The 18210-nt window shown below is 38.0% G+C and overlaps 1 protein-coding gene across 1 annotated transcript in view; it reads right to left on the bottom strand.

Annotated features, from left to right (window-relative positions):
- The window catches only part of pcxa (pyruvate carboxylase a), a 148690-nt gene that overhangs the window by 50452 nt on the left and 80028 nt on the right, over window positions 1-18210 (bottom strand). The window contains exon 10 of the mRNA XM_051878413.1: window positions 11643-11825. Coding sequence (XP_051734373.1) covers window positions 11643-11825 — 183 coding nt within the window. The remainder of the gene's footprint in view (window positions 1-11642; window positions 11826-18210) is intronic.

Genomic DNA, 18210 nt, shown 5'->3' with positions numbered 1-18210 from the left:
GGGCTTGTTCAGCAGTAATGATGAGAGAGATTGACAGAGGCAAAACTTGCACTACATGGCCTGTGATTTACTAGACAACTGCATTGCCTCATAATCAACTAGAAGCTAAAACTGACACAGACACATTGAGATACATTGTACAAGTCCATCGGTGACTATAAATGCAGAACAATGTGATCGCCAAACCCTTGCCTTCATGTAAGCGAGGCTGGATATCGATTCTATGGTGTCATGCTGCACAGATGAGAGTCACGTGAAGCTATACTGTAGGTAAAAATCAATTCCTCTCTTTTATGGCAAGTAGAAGGCTCACTAGCTCTGTAACCATTCAACTGCAGAGTAATAATGGAGTATTATAAAGATGCTATCATGAATGAAAACATTCAATGGAGAGTTGGTACTTTAGCTTTTTACCAGAAGACAGTGACAATCCTATCATGAATAGAGTACAAATTAAAGTAGATGTTAATTTGTTTTTTAAAGGGTTAGTTCACCCAAAAATCACTTACTCACCCTTGTGTTGTTCCAAACCAGTAAGACATTTGTTCATCTTCGGAACACAAATCTTTTTGATTAAATCTGAGTACTTTCTGTCCCTCCATTGACAGCTACGCAACTGACACTTTGACGCTTCAAAAAGCTCATAAAGAGGTCATAAAACTAATCCATATGAATTGAGCGTTTTAGTCCAAATTTCTGAAGAGACGAACAGATTAAATAAACTTTTATTCACATATAAACACTGATCAGAGAAACAAACAAAAGCTCAACCAAACCGGCCTGACATACAAGAACAAACTTCTTGCAGACCTCTATAGAAGCTCAAACATAACTCACGAGAATTAACTGCATTGGTTCTCACACATCAAGCAAGCATGACTGAGCTTCCGTTTATCATAACTGATGTGTGCATCGATCAATGTTCCAGCATATAAAGCGATCATGTCTCTTCAGAAATATGGATTGGTTTTATGTTCTCTTTACGAACTTTTTAAAGGGTCAAAGTAGTAGTTGCGTAACTGTCAATGGAGGGACAGAAATCGCTCAGATTTTAATTAAAAAAAACTTCATTTATGTTTTGAAGATCAATGAAAGTCTTAAGGGTTTGGAACGACATAAGGGCGAGTAATTTTTTTTTTTCTTCCATTTTTGGGTGAACTAACACTAAGCATCAGAGGCACAAATCCTGTTGCTGTGAGATCTAATAGATAAACTACTGTTCAAATGCATTTGTCAGGATGAACAATTCAAGCATGTTAACCAGGTTATTGTAAGAATAAAAAGATAAAACTATTATTATTTATTCACCAGCTACTAACCAACATTTGGTCCCAAACTGCTATTAAGCGACATATTTACTGTACACAGCTTCATGTGTGACCCCGTTACTCATTCTAGCATGTTTTTTTTTTTTTTTTAGAAATGTTGGGTAACACTTTATTTTACAGTGTCATTGTTACATGTGTTATATGTAGTAACTATAAATGATGCATAATTTCATGCAACTAACCCTAAACCAAACCAAACCCTAATCCTAACCCTATAGTAAGTACATGTAGTTACTTAATATTACTCAGTACTTAAATGTATAATTACAGTGTAACAAAGACACCTCAAAATAAAGTCTAACCAAATGTTATGTTTAATTTGAATGTTTATTAATACATATTGCTAGTGAATAAGAAAATTACACAAATCAGGATTTTAAACTGCATTTAAACTTCTCAAATTTAGGTAACAGTTGTAACAATGTCTAACTTCAAAGAAAGTAGAGAGAAAATAAAACAGCTTATGTAACATTTACTTTTACGAATTGTTGACGAAGAAAAACATATTTTTAAGAGCTTCCATCCTTATTTTGTACAATATTCATAGAAAGTGCCTAGTACAAAAGAAGTACAGCTCTACTGTGATAGAAGGGGAAAAGGCCATGATGACTGCGAAAGGACAAACACACTTCAGACTGTGATTCTCCAGGGAGAATATGAGGGTGTATTTGAGTTTGCGTCCTCATTCAATTTCACATATTTACTTAGAGCGAGAGGGCTTCTCTTTTTTTTTCTTTCTCCATACACCCTCCTTCTCTCTAGGGTCCTTAATGTTTGTCAGCTTCCATCAGTCTTCGTCTGATGCCTTCATGCAGAGACACTCTCCCCCAGTCTCACTATGTCTTTCACTCTCCACAGCTTCCACCTTCATTCAATACGGCCTCCAGGCTCTTGACACGGCTCAACTTCCTGACAGTGATGAACATATCTTGATATCATAAAAGCAGCGCTCACAGAGAAGAGTCACAGCAGAGAGAGAGAAAGAGAGTAAGAGAGGAAGGAAGGAAGGATGGAAGGAAGGAAGGAAGGAAGGAAAAAAAGAAAAGAAAGAAGAGACAGCAAAGCATGGGAGATGGACACTAATAGAACTAAATGTTCAGCGAACATGACTTCTTTTAGATCTACATAAAACTTGGCTTGCTCAGCAGGAGCCTTTCAAAGTCAGCAGGACAGTGCTAGAAAACATAATGAAACATTCAAGCTTTTATTTAAATCACAGAGAACCGTTAGAACCAGGAACATAGCCTTGGCTCCAATGGCTTTGCTTCCTGACATGCCATGTGGTTTCTAATTGAGATTATTTGTAAAAGAAACAGCCTGATTGTTCAAACATCTGTCCAGAACACTGTTCTCAGCTTTTGAAGCATTCTACAATGTCTAACAAAGCAATTCACAACATGCAAGAGCTGCCCATGGTGTGACAGAGTATGAATGTGTGTATGTTTCTAGCCGGAGACTGTGGCCAAAAACCTTGCATAAGTGTACTAACCCTAGGCATATATCATTTAATCATTTAAACTACCTATTAATCACATTGTGACCAAAATATAGTTTATAATTTTAAAAATCACATTGCAGAAATTGAATGATTCTAAATGCACACCTGGAAAATTTGCAGTTCAAAAAGGAAATAAAAGGAAAGAACAGGAGTGAAAGGAGGATTTTTTTTTTTTATTTAACGGAAAAATGTCCTCTTTTTCACAAGACAACACTTCATTCTCATGCCCCACTTTGGTTCTGTAATTTTGATTTGTAATTGTCCACTGCAATTACACATGAATAACATAGCAGGGCTGCCCAATCCTGTCCCTGGAGATCTACCAACCTGCAGAGTTCTTTCAAGAATATCAAATATTGGTGTAAATTTGGCCGTATCTGATTATTGGAGATGTCTAGTTTTTACGGCCCCATCCACAGAAACATCTCAGAATCTACATACCTGTATATCAATCACTAAATTTGTCTTGATGTCTTGTGACTGTGCTGCACCACAGAGCATTTTCACTTTCAGCGTGGATAAAAAAACATCCGCTAGCTTAAGCTGGTGTGATTTTTGTGGCCGCACGAGCTCACAGGCGTTTTTTTCTCTCTGGAAAAATCATGTGGAAATCATTGACGCTCGTATGGTCGCGGCTCACATTGTGTGAGAGGAATTACGAGCACCTCACGACAATTTTTGAAACATGTTTAAAAAAAATTTGAGGAGTCGGCCCAATTTTGACCAGTGTATAGGCTGTCCCCTATTGCCAAATCATACACAACTGCGTCACATAGGCTAGATCTATGAATATTATTATAGCCCAGCGGCTGCAACCCTGTAGCCTGCACATACATTGACTCATACAAACACTCTCTCTCTCTCTCTCTCTCTAGTTGTTTTTGTTTAAAGGAATGGCTGTGATGTTCTCTGCTTTTCACCAAATCATTTGCACACTTGTCTTTTTATATTCTTTCTTTTTTTTCTATCCGAAGCTATAGCAGCAACATTGAAAGCTCCAGTCTCTGAGTATAGCGCAAAAGCTCATGTGATTGCCACTGGCTCGCCGTGCAGTACAGTCATGCCGTGTACCATCTGCTTTGACACGATTATCAGGTTAACTGACTTGTAATGTGTGCAATGGCTCACGACCTCCTGAGCATCCGAATTCGCACAGTGTACGCCCGCCTTTGTGTCCTCCAGAAGCTTGTGTTCTGCAAGTAAACGGTGCCTTGTGGTGCCATTCCAAAGAGGCACAAAATCACTTTCACTGACCTTTACCTTGACTGTTCCCTGCTGGTGGACATTTGTTGTTATTGTTCTCCTCATTTGTAAGTCGCTTTGGACAAAAGCGGCTGCTAAATGATTAAATGTAAAGGTAAATGCTAAATATCTGGGTTCAAACTCAAAACATTTCTGCTAGTAATTTTCTGGGCGTGGTTGGTTTGTCCTGCGCAACTGGTTTTTGAGATATATTTCTGATGTGTAAATCTATCCACCTTATTCCTATGCCCCATGACGCTTTGCGTGAATTATGGGTGTAAATTCCATTAACCTGTAAACAATCAGTGAAAGGCTCGCTCTATGAACACAATATTTTTTTTTTTTTTTTTTTTTTTTTTTTTTAAACTGGGTACAATGAGATGACATTCTACTCACCCTTCAAACACTGAACATTAAAAGGACATTTAAACATGAGAAAGCATCAACAAGGCACTTTCAACAGACCTTGAATAACCCCAAAAGCAAGATTCTTTCCACAGCAATAACGGACAGGTTAAATATCACTGTAGTAATATATATATATCTGTATTATGTAGCATACGGTTGCCATAATCAAAAATGGTCATTAAAGGGGACCTATAATGTAATATAAGTCTCTGGTGTCCCCAGAATGTGTCTGAAGATTCAGCTCAAAATACCCCACAGATCATTTATTATAAATTGTCAAATTTGCGCCTATTTGGGTGAGAGCAAAAACAGCATTTTTGTGTGTGTCCCTTTAAATGCAAATGAGCTTCTGCTCCCGGCCACTTTCCAAAAGAGGGCGGAGCTTTGACAGCTCACGCTTCGGTTGCTCAACAACAACAAAGCTGGAGAATCTCACACTTCCAAAATGACGATTGTCAGTAACGGTGTTCAGCCTTACATTGTTCAAACTGGAGTCGGACACTGATGGACAGATTCAGGAAGAAGTTACAACTTTAGAATGCAACTGGATGTAATGCATGTGCCGCCATGTTAATCTTTTGTGCGAATCCAGCATTGAATTGACCCTCATTTGTGAAGCAGTCCGGCGTAAAATGACAGCATGGCAACAACACTCAACTACCTAATTTTCTCACTACTAAATAATCCACTGTCAAGTGTTAGTGGTATCATAAAGTGGAAGCAATTGGGAACAACAGCAACGCAGCCATGAAGTGGTAGGCCACGTAAAAAAAAAAAAAAAAAAAAAAAAATCACAGAGCGGGGTCAGGACATGCTGAGGCGCACAGTGTGCAGAAGTCACCAACTTTCTGCAGAGTCAATAGCTACAGACCTCCAAACTTCGTGTGGCCTTCAGATTAGCTCAAGAACAGTGCGTAGAGAGCTTCATGGAATGGGTTTCCATGGCCGAGCAGCTGCATCCAAGCCTTACATCACCAAGTGCAATGCAAAGCGTCGGATGCAGTGGTGTAAAGCACACCGCCTCTGGACTCTAGAGCAGTGGAGACGTGTTCTCTGGAGTGACGAATCACGCTTCTCTGTCTGGCAATCCGATGGACGCGTCTGGGTTTGGCGGTTGCCAGGAGAACGGTACTTGCCTGACTGCATTGTGCCAAGTGTAAAGTTTGGTGGACGGGGGATTATGGTGTGGGGTTATTTTTCAGGGGTTGGGCTTGGCCCCTTAGTTCCAGTGAAAGGAACACTTAATGCTTCAGCATACCAAGACATTTTGGACAATTTCATGCTCCCAACTTTGCGGGAACAGTTTGGGGATGGACCCTTCCTGTTCCAACATGACTGCACACCAGTGCACAAAGCAAGGTCCATAAAGACATGGATGAGCGAGGTGTGGAGGAACTTGACTGGCCTGCACAGAGTCCTGACCTCAACCTGATAGAACACCTTTGGGATGAATTAGAGCGGAGACTGTGAGCCAGGCCTTCTCGCCAACATCACTGCCTGACCTCACAAATGCGCTTCTAGAAGAATGGTCAAAAATTCTCATAAACACACTCCTAAACCTTGTGGAAAGCCTTCCCAGAAGAGTTGAGACTGTTATAGCTGCAAAGGGTGGGCCAACTCCATATTAAACCATACGGATTAAGAATAGGATGTCATTAAAGTTTATGTGCACGTAAAGGCAGGCGTCCCTAAACTTTTGGCAATATAGTGTGTCTCCCTTTGCATTGAACTTTGAGCGTTGTAACTTTGCAGATGTTGTTTATGCTCAAACAGCAACATTACACACTAACTAAAGTTAAAAAAGTGAAATCATAATCAACAACCCCTTTAACTTCAGCATTGCGTGATACTATTTCAAAGTGATATCCGTGATTTTGACAGACAATAAATTGTATTTACCTGTGAAAACAAACCTGGAAAGAACGTGAGGATTTGAGGAGAAAAACGAGAGATTCTTCGTGCATTCCAGTGAATTATTATTGGGATATATTGTAAATTAAATTGGTAGAATAGACCACAAATGTGCAGTTTATGTTGTCCTTTTTCATACTATTACAGTGGAATGCAAAAGGAAAAAATAGAAAATAATCATGAGGAAAAGAATGCAGCAACTGAAAAGAGCTCTTGCCATAGATATTCTCATAACATGTCACATTAAAATACCAAGAGTTACATTATTCTCATGATGTCTGAAAATAAAACATGAAGGAAAATTGACAGCTCATTCAGTCAAACTGACGGATAAGCTTTATTTGTAAGGGAACCTTATGACCTTATTTGAAGTGATTCATTTCAGTCTTTTTAATGGAAGTTCCCAAAACTGGAACTGCAACCCATAATTCAAAACACAGTAAGCTCATCAGGAATAAGGTGGATAACAAAGTGATAAATAATGAGAGTACTTGTTTCTTCATGTACAATCTGCAAAGAATCCTAACAAAAAGTGCTCAAGCAGCCTGCTGTTGCCATGGTAACCTCCTCAGGCAAAGATGTCTAGTCTAATTCTAACTAACTTGTAATCTAACTTCTAAATCATTGTTTGAAACTCCTGTATGCTCTTGATATGTATTTAAATACACACTTTTAAGATTCATCAGATTTAACAGTCATCCTTATTTAATTCACACCCTCACACTTCCATTGTAATAAGTGCACTAATAAGTCACTGTGAATAAAAGAATAATCTAATCTAAATGACAAATTAGTAATTAGTAGTTCTCCTATGTTACTACATCTAATGTCCAATACACCCACTAGTCCTGATCCAGATCTCTGGCAAACAACAAACCCAAAAAAAAAAACAGATAGATACTGGTTTCTCCATTGTACCTCTGCAAATGGATGGCATAACCACAATCCATTATTTGAACAGTTAATTAAATCTTGTGGTGGCGGTACTAGATAAATTGGTTATTTGAAGACGCCTAATAAAAACAAGGGAGCTCCCAAGCCCCAAAGGAGAAGAACATCCTCCCTCCTGCCGAGAGCAGCGACGGGAACAAGTGAGAGAGGGAGAAAGGGACTAAAAAAATGAGACAGAAAAATAATGTAAGCGTTCATGCAAAAAAAACATGGTGTGTTAATGCGGTGAAGACGAGAGAGCGAGATTAATCAAATGTGGAAGGAAGAGGAAGCTTGTAAATTAAGGCAGCAGGAGAGGTTTGAACTTCGCGCATATCCTGGAGCGCACTTCATCAGTCTTCATTATAAACAAGCAGGCCGCGGCACTGCTCAAGCTCCGGCCATGACGCCCAGCAGCTTGAAGTGATTCTCAGAATTCTTCTGAGGCCAGGTTCTCTAGTCACGCTTGGGAATGTGGCCCACAGCGTAATCGAGGACTTTCCTGATTGTACAGAGCGCAAAGTGCAGAGAGGCGTAAAGAGAAATATTGGGGTGGAATGACAGAGTTAGTGCAAGGCAATTTTCGGAGATGTTCAGTCACAAACTTTACTCTAGCTTTGGGGGGAATTTAGATGGGAGAAACACGAGCAAATGGACAGCTGATTTTTCCGGAGGAGGAAAGAAAAAATCATCTTGAAAGGTATTTAAAGTCATGTTGGAGCAATTTATAAGATTTGTGCATAGGGCAAGATGGGAGCGAGATGAGGCAGAGAGAGAGAGAGAATGTGTTAGGAGGAAAAACGAAGCGGTCAGAAAAACGATGCGGTGCTTTAAAAGCTTCCCTGATGGCCGACTCTTCAAAGCTTTGCTGCGCCAGGATGCATCTGTCTCTCCTCACACGAGACATACAAAAACTTCTGAGCTGCCTCACAGACTACATAGGCAGCATCCTAACTGAAAGGGAACATCATAAATAAGTGTGTTTTTAAGTGTGTTTACATGCACTTTAAAAGCTTAAAGCATTAGTTCACCCAAAAATGAAAATTCTGTCATTAATTACTCAGCCCCATGTCGTTCCACACCCCTAAGACCTTCGTTCATCTTCAGAACACAAATTAAGATATTTTTGATGAAATCCAAGAGGTATATGACTCGTCCATTGACAGCAATATAACCACCACTTTCAAGGTCCAGAAAGGTAATAAAGACATCGTTAAAATAGTCAACGTGACTGCAGTGTTTCAACCTTAATGTTATGAAGCGGTGAGAATACTTTTTGTGCACAAAAACAAAACAAAAATAACGACTGTCATTATCCTTACGCAGTTGATGCAAGCACAGTGAAGGCTTCCATGTTTATTTCCGAATGCTGGCTCAGTATTGGCCAAAGCTGATCACGTGAGCAGCAAGACGTATGCGTGTGATGCTGATGCAGGAGCCGGCCAATATTGAGTCGGTGTTCTGACATTTAACCTGGAAGTGCTGGACGCAAACAACATATGAGAATGACACAGAAGAGAAGATATTGTTGAATAAAGTCACTATTTTTACTTTGTTTTTGTGCACAAAAAGTATTCTCGTCGCTTCATAACATTAAGGTTGAACCACTGCAGTCACGTCGACTATCAAAAATATCTTAATTTGTGTTCTGAAGATGAACAAAAGTCATGAGGGTGAGTACTTAATGACAGAATTTTCATTTTTGGGTGAACTAACCCTTTAATTTCAGTCGGACCAAAGTTAACAATCATCTTTTAAAATGTCAAGTTTACTCAGGGGAAAAAAAAAAAAAAAAAAAAAAAAGCGTAAAAATAAAAATGTTTGCACTTTGGTTCAGTTTTTGTTAAGTCAGACTAAAGGCCTGCTCACACCAACAATGATAACTATAACAATAGCTATATAAGAATCCACACCAACACACAATAACATTATGTTGAGTATAAGCATGCTGCAGTTATGTCATCTGCCACTTTAAATGCTAGAAAGCTTTAAATTTAAACGACCATCACAACACACGCCTATGACACCTTAAAGGATTAGATCACCCCCACCAATAAAAATATTCACAATTCTGTCATTATTAACTATTAACATTATGATGCTGTTCCTCTCTCATCTCAATCACCTTCTCCCTTTCTTTTTCTCTCAGTCTCCTTATCTCACTGTCTCTCTTTCCTTCCCAAAGCTGATCTTTAATTGATGCAGCTTCTCATTTTTATCTGTGTCAGTGAAGTAAACAATTGGTCAACTGATATTTATATCTATGTTTTATGAATCATTTTTTTACACAAGTGAATTTGCTAAAGGCTACCAGGAAAGCTTTGTAACCAAGTTTATTAAATTCACTCACAATATGTGCATTTTAATTATTAATCTTATGCTTAATACGCTGAAAACAGCTCCGTTAATGTTTCTTGTCTCTCGTAATTGACAGTTACGAATTACATTACATGAATCACGTAAATGATATATTTTCAGTTCAAAATTGGGAAAGTTTATTCATTTAAATCCCTGATTAACTATATCAGCTGTTTAACATTTCTATCGTAAAACAGCTGGCAAATATTAAATGTTTAGTTTAGCTAGTTTATCTTGTCTCGCACTTTATACTCACCAACTGAAGCCAGAGATGGTCTTATTTTTGGGAGATACCATAGTCTACAGCTCTACCACTGGAGAAAGCGTAACGGCCAACATGGATCACGTTTCACTTGATAACAATCACATTTTTTAATAGTATTACAGCTTTGACATCACTGAATACCTGTCAGAGTTGTGCAGCAATTCGATCGCTGTTTGCGGATGACACAGAAATGAATGAGTGGTGCCATAAACTGAATCCTTCCTGTCACAAAATTGTCTTTTTTTCAATGTAAACTCTAAAAATAGATCAATCCAAAACAAATGTTTAATAGCAAACATGTTAAAGATTTCCTCACAAAAGCAGTTTAATCAAGGTACTGAAGCTGAATCTACCGACATCCATTAAAAAAGGGCCTTTGGTCTGCTTGCCTGTGTACTGCTTCTCTACGTTTTTTTTCCTAAACTTGAAGGCCCTCTTTAAAGCGTCTTTGGCGTAACTATGGAATTCACACTCAGTCTACCTAATTTGATTGGTAACCTCAAACATTTGGATATTGACGGCTACTGACGCAGCTCACGAGTTATCTTAGTGTTATTCAATATCCTTGCAGCACCAAAGTTAAATCAGGCAACTATTTTACAACCTTTAGTATTTACAACCTTGGAAAAATATTACAGAGGTCCGGACCTCTATAGTCATATCCCCGTTTCATCCCAAATAAAAAGCAGCATTTTGAAAACTCTCAGATTATAGCAGGCAAAACAAGACAGGTTCTCTTAATAGTCTCAAAAACGAATTTCTGAAGACGCTTACAGGAAAGTTCCTTCCCTAATGGTTTATGTAAACACATTTATTTTATTCAAGCTGATTAAGTGCAAACACTCCATGACAACTTCTCCCATCTGCACCCCTCCCTGCCTCTCAAACCGGCACATCAGAAAATGGTGAGGTATGAACCCTTTATCCAAGAGTGCCATTAGTGCCATTACTCCAACTCTGATCACATTATGCTGATAAATACCATTTTATATGTGTGTGTTACCATCTATGGTCTAACGTGACTCATCTAGTGTGCTCAGGTTTGTGTGTGTGGGAGATTTAAAAAAAATAAATAAAAAAAAAAAAACCACTCAAGATCTTCAAAATGGAAATGTTTTTAACTCACTCAAGGTCTGATCAGAGCCTCAGATGGCAGCCAGCATGATGGGTGACAAGACCGTGAAATGTCTGCTGCTCAGATGTGTTTCAAAAGAACAACAAATTTAACAGGGGAAAAGAGAATCCACAGGTTCCGTCACGGAAGAAAAAAAAAAAAAAGAAATCACTTCTTATCTGATCTCTCACTCTTACTTCATGTCAGGATTCCTGTGCTCCTGTCATGCTTGTTTTTTCATGGGAAGTTACCATTTTCGCCATTGTGCGCTCTGACCAGGAGCGTAGCAGCTATTATAAGAGGGCGATGTCATTGAACTACTGAATATTAATTAGATGATGTCCAATTAATATTCATGAGCTAAGCTGGTAAGTTTTATGTATTTTTTCCTAAAGGAATTGACTAAAGACATGACATTTACTCAAAATCTATTTGACCAGCACACTATAATAATGACACAAACAATCTCAGTTTGACACCACAGCACCTTTAAAGGTGCAACTGAAACCATTTCCAAAGGTCTCCACTGATCGCAGTCATGCTGCCCCTGATCGTTTATGCAAGCACTGTTGTCGAGAAAAGCCTTACCTTGACCCCACGGACTCGGAACTCCGCTAATGCTCGGCTCATTTTGGCAGAGGCCGCCGGCAGATCCTTTCCACTGGCGATGACTTTCACCAGGAGAGAATCGTAATGAGGGGAGATGACAGCACCCTGGAAGGCAGACGCGCTGTCCAGCCTGATACCCATGCCCTCTCCACTGCGAAAGACCTGCCCAAGAGGAAAGAAGATGATGGTCAGAATACAGATTAGGACTAAACTTCATGTACATGCTTGAGGGACTGCACTTGAAAGAACCAAGATTTTAGACTTCAGAAAGACAATATTTTAGACTTTAAACGCCCTTTTTATTCTGACACTTTGACTTTTTACACTTTCACATTTAATTTTTACACCTTATTTTCACACTTGAGGAAAAGTAATTTTAGATTCTTGAAAATAGTCTATAGTTACCTTACACCGGATGCAAACAAAGCATCATGACTCCCTAAATCATTTTGATTTATAATCAATAAAGTTGTCAACACTGGAAGAATCTGTGGTCTGTGGTAATTTTTCCCTGCACATCTGAAATAATGATCGTTTTAACATAATATAAAAATTATATAAAAATATGATTACTAATACTTAATAATAATAATAATAATAATAATAATAATTTCTGTTTATAAAAATACAATTTTGTTTATAATAATAATTTTTGATTTTCTGCTCTTGTTTCTAGCCACACAGTTGCAGCAATATTAACTGTCAAAAATTACTTCACTTAATCCAGAGTTTCCCAACTGGGGTGCCGTTTGGTGAGAGCAGAGGTGCCGTGTTATAAAAAAACAAAACAAAAAAAACAAATTCCTTTAAGCATTTTTAAATTCCTTTTAAATTTATTATGTACCATCAATCTTTAATGTCTCCTATAACAACAAACAACACAAAATGCAAATCGTAAGAAAGGTTGGTCTGAATTTCAACATGGAATTGCGGGATTGCGCATGATTTTCATTCCCCTGTTCCCATCCAAAGAGCACACACAAAGTCGCCTTTCAAACAGCTCGCGGGTGCCAAATTGATTTCTTTTTCATGGCTTGTCACGCTTATGGTCAAATACACATGAAAATATTGTCACAATGTCTGTCTTGTTGCATATTCACATAAACACACTGGTTATGTCCTATATATATATATAAACACTTCAGAAAAAAATGCAAGTGCAACATGATGTCTGTCTTGTTGTTAATGTTAATCAAACAACTAAAGACAAAAAAGAAAATAACTCACTGCTCTTGACTGAATAACTTTTGTAATTTTATTTGATGATTAATCTGTATTTAATATTAAAAATATCTACATGAGTGTATATACGGCAACTCTTCCTTATGGTATCGAAAATCAATACTTTTCAAGGTATCATATTGAAGTTAGTATCATGACAACACTAGTGTAAAATATTTTTGAGTATTTTCAAAGGGTGCCGTAACTGGAAAAATGTTGGGACCTCTTGAAAAATTAGACTTAGGGTGTTTTCACACCTGCAGATTGATTGCATTGTTCCGAAACAGGGACTTAATTTGTTACAATGTTGTATTTTCTTCTTGGTTCGGTTTGCTTTCACAAGGCAATATTTCAAAGGGTACCAAAATGTGTTTATGCAAGTCACATGCGTGTACAACTGTCCCCTTATTGGTCACACGCTGTCTAGACACACGCAAACACAAAATGTATGATTCCACAAAGTGTATTTAAATTGGGTGAAATGTGTTCAGTGGCACTCAGAGTTCTAAACTGTTCTCAGAAAGTACATCAAATGAACCAAATATCCCCTAAATATAAACACAAGGGGCAGGGTATTTTGCATGAGTGCCATTGATGGGCGTAGTTACTCAAAGGTGAACCGGTAAAATTGGCTGTTGAAATGTTTTGCGCATGATCTCAAAAAATGTCGTGTGGATTGAAGGGTTTGAATGCAGTGTTTAAAGGTCCAATTGAGCGATTTAACAAAACAGCTCTTCAGGGTGAGGCACAGGAGGCGGCCTTCAGTCGCTTACCTAAGCAGGAGGTTAAAAAAAAAAAAAAAAAAGCAACAATTTAAAAAAAAAAATCTAACATTTCACAGAGAGCTGCCCCTTGAACTGTACAAACATTCATCCTGCAAAAATAGAGCAACCGTCAACACAAGTACCTCAGGGGAGTGTGCAGGCAATAAGAACAAATTGAGGAAAAAACACTGACACACACAAACATGCACACAAAAACACTCACACTGCAGCCAACTGGCAGCAGTCATTTACTGTTGGAATTGTGCTCAGTCTCAGCCTCTGGCATCCACATTACAATCATCAGCACAGTAAAATTGATGTGCGCAGCAGAGATACAGGCACCAGCGGAGGTATTGTAAGGGTGGGGTGTTAAAGAGGGATATAATGACAAGTGAGAAACAAACAGAAATTGAAAAAGAAGCCGATGCCTTGGCTGCATTACAGTTGCACTTTGGGTAATGGCTACGATTGCTCAACATCGATTGTGTCGCCACTTACGACATAAGACATGCTAATGAACAGTAAATCCACCAGAGATTATACAAGCATTGCCATGGCAATCCAAAACGAGTCATTTGATAGCGCTCAAATTGAGTAGAAATTTGATTTGACGCCGTTAATGGCTTCTGATGACCGTCACAGAGCTAAGACAGCATTTCTCTGTCATTTACACCCTGGACGCCTGTAATGAGTGAATGAATCCAATGAACTGTTTTTATTATTGAAAAGTCTAAAAAAAAAAAAAAAAAAAAAAAAAAAAAAAAAAAAAAGTTTCTTTCAGCTAAAGAAATGAAAGACCCAGCCTGAAAAGAAAATGGTGATGAAACGATTCACAATTTTTTTGAAGTAGAAAGACTGAAATAGTAAAATGTACTCAAATCATCTTTTTTTTTTATTTACAACATTGAAAAATCATTTTTACAGTGCACCCTATATGTTTTCTTGTTGAATATAGTGACATTTCAGAGCTTTGCAAACTGGGATTCACGCTGCCTTTTCAGAAACTAGTGTTCATTTCAATTACAGTCAAAAAAAATTAGCAGAAACACAAGAAATACCATCATATCATTATCTGACAAGCTCCATGCTGATCCACCCGGCTCAGCTTTGCTCAGAAAAATGAGACAGGGCAGCCATAACAGCGATCCAAAGCTGTGTACTTGGCTTTTCATTATCAGATAGATGCTTTAGGACAGGATTTCTGTTGAAGCGCCACTGATCTGGGTCACAGCAAGACTTCTGGAGGAAGTGTGTGTCACAAAGATCTGGAAAGGAAGGAAGGCAAGCCAAAGCTCTGCATGGGTCAGTCTTATTCTCTCTTTGTTCTTCTCATCTCTCATTCTGTTTCTTTCTTGCTGGTTGCAATTATGAAGGGCTCAAATAGATGCTTAAACTGATGCTTGTCTTCTTCACCACCAGGGGCTTGAGTCAAATGAGAGCTTAAAATACAATTACAAACCTCTATCTGCCATGCTGAGAGGAGACACAAAGGAGGAGGGAAAACTTTGAGCTGCGTTCTGATTCATAGGGTCCCTACACAGCATTCACACTGAGTAGGGCCTGTGCAGATGATCACGACAAAATTTGTTTATTTGGAACAGTGCAACATTATTAAACAGATACCACTTAGGGATTCTGGGTATTGGATGACATAATATACATGTGTAAATAAATACAAATAACCAAACTCTCATTTATATAAACCATGTTTACAATCATGTATATTTATATTAAATAGACTAAAAGTTTAAGTCTATTAATCTATTAGTCTTTCTATTAATCAAAGAATGTTCCAGGGTTTCCACAAAAATATTAAGAAGCACGACCGTTTCAGCTTTGATAATAATATGAAATGTTTCTACACTAAATCAGCACATTAGAATGATTTCTGAAGACACTGAAGACTGGAGTAATGATGCTGAAATATCAGCTTTAACAAAGTCCCTTTAAGACAAGTCATTTCACTTGGCAGCCATCTTTGAAACGCCTCTCGGCAGGCGCGGATTAACGCACAGGCTTTACTTCAGTGCGAACAAAAAAGGCCCTCATTGGCCCATAAGAAACATTAAAAAATAATAATAAGTAGGTAATTGGATATATGTGACATTTGGGTCACATCTGATCTGTCCAATCAGCTGCTGGTCAAATCATGTCAATCATTTTCATTTACGTCACTGCTATTGCTAGACGACATAGCGGCAAAATGTCCGAAAGAAAGTACGATAGTGGAGCACAAAAACGTAAAATACAAAGGTTAAAAGAACAATGTGACCAAGATATACTGAAAAAAATCCCTAAATTGACTGGATACATCAAGGCAGGAAGTGGCAAAGTCATGCAGTCCGTAAGGGAGAGATCATTGATGGCAGAAAATCCAAACATTCGCCTGTCATTCATCGACCTCAAATATGGCTTATCACTTGAAACATGCAAGTAGTAGCAACTTTAAAAGTCGCTCTAATGCTAGACTAGCCCTAGATAAATGTGCACTATTATTAGGCACATCAATGCTTTTTGTGGAGAGCGCGCTTACTGCATGACATGGAGGCGCCGGTGCGATCACTTGCACTGAACTTAAAATACTCAGTCATTCTGGTCATACAGATAAGAGTCTAATGTAAACAGTAAAGGGTCCACTTTTATTTCTGTAAACTCACAATAACAGCAAAACGTTGTGCTTTTGTAAAATAATGAAAACAATCAGGATGGCTTTCAGCCATCTCGGCCTCAGGGAACTTGAGCACGTAACAAAAATGAACCAAAACTTAGCGTATACTTCCTTCACAGACACGAGAAATATATCTATAGAAAGCTTGAATGTCTACTTTTAAACGAACCAATTCAAATGGAAAGTAAATATTCTCAGATTATGTAATCCGTATGAAACAGGCGCGTCCACTGCAGAGAAAAAGAGTCAGCATCGTCTTAATCTCTGCAGCCGAAAACAGAAAACATTATCAATAAATTATTAAAATGTTTAGACAGTCTCCTTACTGTTTTTTCACGACACTCATAATCATCATAATCATTACGTTTGCCGTGCGCTGTGGCAAGCTTTATGCATACACTTGAGCGCTGATTAGACTATGTATTATAGGCAATTAAAGGCTCATTATTATGATATATTCTGATTTAAAATTTCTCATTTTACCTAGGCTATATGGTGTGGTGGTAAAGGAATGTAAAGGAAACACTGTAGTACTGGCTGTCTCAATGTGTGTGTGTGTGTGTGTGTGTGTGTGTGTGTGTGTGTGTGTGTGTGTGTGTATGCCAGTTCACCTTACTTTTTGCGTGTGGACTATGGCACTAAATACATTTTTCTAGTAAAGCATAATGATTAAGGGGGGCATCACACAAAGAGCAGCCTAAGGGCCCCTGACCACCTTAATCCGCTCCTATCTCTTTGAATGGGGAAAACATCAAATTCTCCAAAGCTGTTTGCCAAGCTTTCGATTCAATTTCATATTTGAAATCACCAATGAAATCGGATAACAACTGTCTCATAAATTTTGTTTCTAAACGCTCGAATCATGACAAAAAGCCCAGTATTTTTCAAGCTGGATCAAGCTAATGCGCATGCGCAGTCCTAAGTGCACGTCTCCATAGCAAGCGCGCGTCTGACTGTTTCTATAGAAACCGGAGCTTCTAACGGCCGCTGCAGTGATGCGATGACTTTACCAATCAGCGATTGGCTCTTATTTAGAAGGCGGGACTTATTCCGCCATATTGCGCATTGCACTTTTTCCCATTCAAAACAATAGAGTTTTATACTTGTGTTATTCTATGGTCTTTTGCTTTACCATCACAGGAATAAATTACATTTTAAAATATATTCAAATAGAAAACCGTTTGAATAATATTTTACAATATTACCGTTTTTATTGTACTTCTTTAAAAAAATAAAATAAAAAAACATGCCCTAAACTTTCTGAATATTATTATTTTATTTTTTTTATACTCCAGACCCCTAAAGTTAGTGCTAAATAACTGTTCCAATGTTTTATATAAAAATATATAGAAGTTGTTGTTTTTTTTTTTATAATCTATATGCAACTTGTGGTCCATTATCTTCAGTTTGACATTTACAACATTAAAGGCACATGAAACACTGTTTACAGTAAAACCTTTACAATAGTATAATACATTATACATTATTTCTGTTTGCTTATAGCAGCATATACTATTAGCTAAAATAAAATCAAAGTCCTATTTGTTCACACATTTTTCTAAGCTTTCATACTTCTTCAAATAACATGCTTCCCAAACTGCTAAAAAAAAATAATAAAACATTGAAACACTCAATAAAAGACAACAATACTGAGCCAATTATACTTCCATAGAGGTGATATCCAGTTGCTTCCTATGTCTTTAACAGTGACTAAACATACAACTTTCTACGATGTGGAATCTTGCTTAAGGTGGTCAAATACCCTGTGAAGTCTTTGCAGGGGACTATTGGGCAAATGGAACATGCCTACAGACTTTTATTAGAGTCACTTCCTGAAACTCTCAGGCATGAAAGAGAACAACAGGAAGACGGAGCAGGAGAGAGTGATTTCAGC

Source organism: Ctenopharyngodon idella, chromosome 21 (assembly GCF_019924925.1).
Source record: "Ctenopharyngodon idella isolate HZGC_01 chromosome 21, HZGC01, whole genome shotgun sequence".
Lineage (NCBI taxonomy): Eukaryota > Metazoa > Chordata > Actinopteri > Cypriniformes > Xenocyprididae > Ctenopharyngodon > Ctenopharyngodon idella.
Note: the sequence above shows the minus strand (reverse complement) of the source record. Positions and strands in the feature narration are given on the sequence as shown.